The 6,271-nt window shown below is 44.3% G+C and overlaps 1 protein-coding gene across 1 annotated transcript in view; it reads right to left on the bottom strand.

Annotated features, from left to right (window-relative positions):
* The window catches only part of EVA1A (eva-1 homolog A (C. elegans)), a 214,306-nt gene that overhangs the window by 9,603 nt on the left and 198,432 nt on the right, over window positions 1–6,271 (bottom strand). Inside the window, exon 6 of the mRNA XM_009319661.1 lies at window positions 2,548–2,712. Coding sequence (XP_009317936.1) covers window positions 2,548–2,712 — 165 coding nt within the window. The remainder of the gene's footprint in view (window positions 1–2,547; window positions 2,713–6,271) is intronic.

Here is a 6,271-nt window from a genome sequence, read left to right as displayed (position 1 = left end):
ATAGCAAAGTTTTGGAAAACCTTTTCATGCAGATGTAGGCACCAACGTGCCCTCTAATCTTTATTCTCCCTGTCTGGTAAATCTATGTCTGTACAAGTGGCTGGATTTTTCTCTACCACTGTTCCTGCAAAGAAATCCATGGAAGCAGGGTAAATTTTTCATTTCTAAAAACTGAACCTAAAAACTAGATACTTCAGAGCATCTCAAGTAGCACTATGCATCTAAACTGAGGCAACTGAATCCTGCAATTAGTTGACAGATCCTAGAAAGTCATCCAGCTCTTCCCGTAGCAGACACTAAAAGCTTGATGTATTTGCTCATACACAGACATCTAAGGCACCCCAGGGTCAGGAGGACATCCACGCAGAGATGGCAGGTATGAGAAGGGATGTCAGGGAAACTATCACCCTTCTAGGGCAGCATCTAGAAGCCAGGTGAACGCCCCAGATCATCTCAAATGACACATTTATACGGGGGTAAATGAATCCTGCCTGAGATGTCTACATACTGAGGTCTGGCTCTGAACTACTTAATCTAAAATCCCTTTACAATCAATCAAAATGAAGGGGACCACCAGCATATAATCTCATATATATATATATATTTCATAACCATATATCTCATCGTAAAGAGGACTGCTGAGTTAGGTGGCTCCAGGTTCATGCTAGGTCTTTGAGAGTTTTCTGCAACTCTGCATTAAAGTCCAGTTAATGTGGCTGGACTGCAGCTGCACAGAGCTGGTAGGATACGAACCTGGGGCCTCTGTGCCATGCGCTCTCGCATGTCCAGTTCTGGGGTAGCGACAACCCACCTGCCCCTCGCTGTCGATACCTTCACTGGATCTCACTAGGACTGAGGCTTAAATTATACGTGCAGTGGGGGCTTCCATGTGCATGTGCTAGATCAGCCAGGAAAGGCTCAGATGGACACTTCTGTTGGGGCATCCCTTGTAAACCATGCTGTGCAATATGGTGTATTTAGGAGACAGAGTGAGGCGTAACTCCTCTCATGTGAGATGTAAGAAGAATCTTTTTTTTCACTTCTGACTTGTCCAAAGAACAGATGCAATCTAACAAGTTTTTAAATGAATACTCGTCTGCATACATTATACTCCAACAAAGAGCCCCACAAAACCACAGAACTGGTTTTGACATCTGCAGGATTGTACAAGCACAGACAGGGAAGACAGAAAATGACTGGAGTTATGCAGGAGGGAAAAAAACCCCAAACAAACACAATTTCACAAGGGCCATGTGTTGCTACGCTATGCGGTTCCCTGGTCTGCCATTCATTCCAGGATCATACTAAAAGACATCCCGTTTCCTCCTTGCTAGCTTCGAAGACCTTGTCTATGCCTAACCAGCTCACCTACTACTGGTTTTCTCTTCACCACCCTTTCTTAGCTGTTCCCAGTCACTCGAACTGTTTCCCTGTGACTTTACACCAAAGCTGAGCAAAATTATTTCAGCTAAACTTAAATTTGCCCAACACCACAGTATAAGCATAGGGGAGGTTATTCATGATACCAGGCTGACTTTAGCAAATAGTTTTAATAAAAGAAATAAAACGGGAAGGGAGATTACAGAAATGTCCAAATATTTCCTTTTCCTATTTTCAAAACATTCTTTTAGCTTTTAATTTCAAAATGACATCTTTGTTTGAAAAGTGGTGCATATTTTAAAAATGAATGAATAAACAATGTGAAAACTAAACAAAAGGTGTCATTTGTAGAAGTGAAATGTTTAGATGAATGAAAATGAGTTCAGGATTTTTTTTTCTTGCTTAAAAGAATCACCAGGATCACAAAATTTATTCTGGCCTAACTCAAAATTCTTTTCCTTGACAATTTTTCAGTAAGGTCTCCAAACTGACAAATCTGTTATTGCTGCCTCTTAATTACCTGTGGATTGACTATCCAAGCTGTGGATTAACTTTGATAGGAGTGTAGACAGAGACAAGGTAGCTCTGCCCATACCCGCCCTAGAGCTGAATCTCTGGGAGCACAGGCTGGGAATTTCAGAAGTAACGTCACATACAATCTCCTGCGTGTTGGGAAACACAATGCAAAACCACCGACTAACCCAATACATGCTCACCTGTGCTTTTCCTTTATTCATACACCATCCCTTCCTCCTACTCACCTATCCCTATAGATAGCTAAGATTTGATTTCATTCATATCTCTTGACTTTGCATGTTATGAAAATAGCATCATATTTCAAAGCTCAGTTGAAAACTTCTCTGTCCCCTGTGAGGCAGATCTACTGTCTCCACCCTGTTTTTTTTCTTTGCCCCTATTAGATGGGCCTGCAAAGTATTTCTGTGATAAGTTTTGACATGCATGGCCATGACTGCTATTTCAAGAAACCCGGTGTGAGTTTCACAGTTCACTTCAGTCTGTCACTGGTAACGCCTTGAAGCTTCTCTTTCTGACTGTGACACGGATGGGGTTTGGGACCAATATAAAAACCCAGATAAGGGGACACAGAAGGGAACAGTTACCACAACACAGTTAGGTTTGGGCCAACATCGCAATAGTCATAGCTACCTGGGAGAGCTCTCCCTATGTTGGAAGGAGAGACATCAGAAAGGAACGCGCCGTCCCCTATAACATTGGGATCAAACACTCTTGGCCGCAGTGGAAAATGTGGCTTCTGAAATCCTTGGTAATTGGTTGGTCTTGGCTGAGTTTCATGCAGAAGCTTCTTGGGAACTGAAAGAGAGGAGTAAGAAGAGCACAGTTGTTAGAGTGAGTTATTTCAGCTGGTCAGAACAAGAATTATCACATTATGCTATGGGCTCAGCTGATACTTAATTATACCGTGTGCAGACCAAACAGACACTCATTTACCACTATGATGAATGCTCTCCAAATGCCAGCACAGAGACATTCAATGAGAGAATGCTGGAAACTATAAAGTGATTAAGATATTGTTTATTTACAATTAAGCTTTGAGACGAGACTAAGGATCAGATTCAACCATCTTATTTAGACACCCATCTTAGAAACTGAAATGCCTAGTCAGCCAGGCTTTGGCCGCAGCCCTAAGCTTCAGAGTACTCCAGCTAGACATCTCTGTTCCTACCATGATAGTGGGCTGGGCAGGATGCCCCATAACAATGGGGACTATAGGATATGCCTGAATCACTGCCTCTCTCCAGCCGTCAAGTTGCTGGCTCAAGACTGCACATCAGAAGTTTCTGTCCACTCCAGAGTCACAAAACCAGCCTCTGGAGGATGCTGTTCACGTGAAATCATAAAGCTTAAATCATCCACCACAGAAGGAAGAAAACCCACCTGTAAGGAACTCCCCACCCTGTGAGTTCCAAAATACACGGTTCCCCATTGGGCTTTAGGCTTTAAGTAAGCTGGGAAAGGCCCATTCTCCATTCCCACCATCCTGAGAAGGAGGGTGAAGACTCAGCTAATCCCTACTGCGCTCCGTGTTTCATCAGCCACAGCGTTAGCAATACACAGACGAGATAGGTTAATGTGTGACAGTTTTGTCAGGACATCTATGGTTTCTTCTTTGGACCAAAGCATGCCTTAGTAAGAAGAGTATTTTCTCCTCCTTGATGCTGCAAGGCCAGCTCTTCAGCTGTACATCCAGGTAAAGAAATCAAAGTCGGTGTATCATCTACCTCAGTGTACACCCACTGAAGGTGAATCCACACAGTAAATTCACTAATTTGCTCTGCAGGGACAAAGCAGCCTGTCATTTACAGAGCTGAACCTGTTCTCTGCCTCAGCCACGGCCAACACCTACGGCTATTTTAGAGCAAAGTGCTTTTCCATGCAAAGAGAAGAAACACACATACAGGCCGTTCTACTCAGAAATTAGAGGAATAGAGTGATGAAAGACAAAAATAAAGAAATTAAAATTTCCAGAGGAGAAAGATGTATTTTCCCCATCAGTGACTGTATACTAATATATACATAAAAGCACCATTTTGTCCCTGCAGACAACCAAGACTTTAGTGTGTTAAAGACACAGACTGTTGAGAACTAGGCAGAAGTTCACTAGACCCACAGAAAACCCAAAAGAAGATTTCTGGGATGCTCAGCTCTCCTTTCTCCAAGTCTGACAGCAACTGCCTCTCTCGTCCCAAGCAGGCTGCCACCTCCTAGTGCCTCAGTTTCCCCACTGCTCCGCTGCTGATCATGCTCTCTCTCATCTCCATTCTTCACAGGGGTGTGAAGAAGCATAATTAAAAATGCAAAGCACTTTGAGATCCTTGGCACAAGCATGAAGGAGGACTTGGAAAGAGTACAACCCTGGAACAGAAAGGAAATTCCTGCCTGCCCCCTGCAGCTAATCAGCTGCCAAGCTGGAGCATGAGATTTAATCACGCCCATTAAATTTGCCTGCATAACTACAAATATTACTGGTGGGGGAAGTGATCCAACCACCTTGTTTACATTGTGTTCGACTTACTGTCTTTGCTGAGGCAAAGAAAATTATAACTGTATTTACTGACTGACCTCCTATATTAGGCTGCCAAGCTATCAGCACTGAAGTTCTCGCATTATTAGTAGAGTCATGCTAGGTCAGGAAACAGACATAAAAACCCCACAGCTTCAGAATATCAAAGAGCTAGCACAGCAGTTCTAGTGAAACCTGAATTGGCAACTGTCCTCTGATGGGAAGGCAGCAAAAGAAACACATCCCCTGTTAGGAACTAGACAGAAGCAAGAGGCATACCTGTGCCAGAGAAATATCAGAAAGTCTGGGGAGGAGGTGGGTAGAAGAGAGATCATCCTGCAAACCACACAGTCAGGGAGAACTGCAATTCTGGGTGCCTAATTTAAGCAACCAAAGGGACCTGACATTCGGAGGGCATAGGGCTCAGCACCTTCCAAAAATAAAGACCTCTTTTGCTGTATCTCAGGCTGAGGACCTAAAAGGCATTTGAAAGACACAAGTCAGTTTTCCCTTACACACTTTTCATGCAAACTGTATCCCAGTAACCTGTTGATATGCATCCAATGAAGAAAATTAAGCAAAAGGAACACAGAGACTAATTTTTAGCAGATTTTGGCTAGTCTTTCAGAGTCTGTTTCAGACTGACTATTCTTCATAAACATCTCCTTTCACCTCCCAGTATTCATGGCCATCCCTGGGGCAGAACACAGGCTGGGTGGAGCTGCATCTTTGTTTGAAAAGGTGACACCACCAGACACTTAAACGTTTGAGCCAAGTCGGGGAAAGAAACACTATCTTTTCCTAAGCACTATGAATGCTACCTGTGGGACTGGAAGAGGAGTCAGGGCAAAGCAAAACATTGCTAAGTCAGTCAGCAACTGGTCAACAGCATCCCAAGGAAGAGTGGAGATGGAGGGAAACATTCATAGAGACTATCTATTGTCACAGCACCTTAATGGGTAGGGTTGTGCTGTTATCCCTTTGGGACGGCTGGGGAAGTAAGATGACTGCCAAATAGGCATTTGGTACCTAAAAATGCAGGTGGCTATGAAGAGAGATTCCCAAAAGCAGGTGTGTGATTAACATCCATGATTAGCATGCACTTTGGTACTTTCAAAAATCCTAAGAGGTGCTTGTCTTCATTTCAGCAACTAAACCCCTTTAAAACTCTGGAAGAAATTTAGTGCAACACAGGATGTCTACAGCACATGAACCTCGGACTTTTCCATTTCAAGGGACCATTTTTCTCTGTGGACTCCATAAACATCTTGAGGACGTGTGGTGGGTTGACCCTGGCTGGACGCCAGGTGCCCACCAAAGCCACTCTGTCACTCCCCTCCTCAGCTGGACAGGGGAGAGAAAATATAACAAAAGGCTTGTGGGTCGAGGTAAGGACAGGGAGAGATAGCTCACCAATTACCGTCACGGGCAAAACAGACTCAACTTGGAGAAGATTAATTTAATTTATTACCAATCAAATCAGAGTAGGATAATGAGAAGTAGAACCAAATCTTAAAACACCTTCCCCTCACCCCTCCCTTCTTCCCAGGCTTAACTTTACTCCCGAGTTCTCTACCTCCTCCCCTCCAGTGGTGCAGGGGGACGGGGAATGGGGGTTGCGGTCAGTTCATCACACGTTGTTTCTGCCGTTCCTTCCTCCTCAGCGGGAGGACTCCTCACACTCTTCCCCTGCTCCAGCAGGGTGCCTCCCGTGGGAGACAGTTCTCCACAAACTTCTCCAACATCAGTCCTTCCCATGGGCTACAGTTCTTCATGAACTGCTCCAGTGTGGGTCCTTTCCACGGGGTGCAGTCCCTCAGGAACAGACTGCTCCAGTGTGGGTCCCCC

The sequence above is a fragment of the Pygoscelis adeliae genome, unplaced genomic scaffold (genome assembly GCF_000699105.1).
Source record: "Pygoscelis adeliae isolate BGI_AS28 unplaced genomic scaffold, ASM69910v1 Scaffold121, whole genome shotgun sequence".
NCBI classification, from domain to species: domain Eukaryota; kingdom Metazoa; phylum Chordata; class Aves; order Sphenisciformes; family Spheniscidae; genus Pygoscelis; species Pygoscelis adeliae.
Note: the sequence above shows the minus strand (reverse complement) of the source record. Positions and strands in the feature narration are given on the sequence as shown.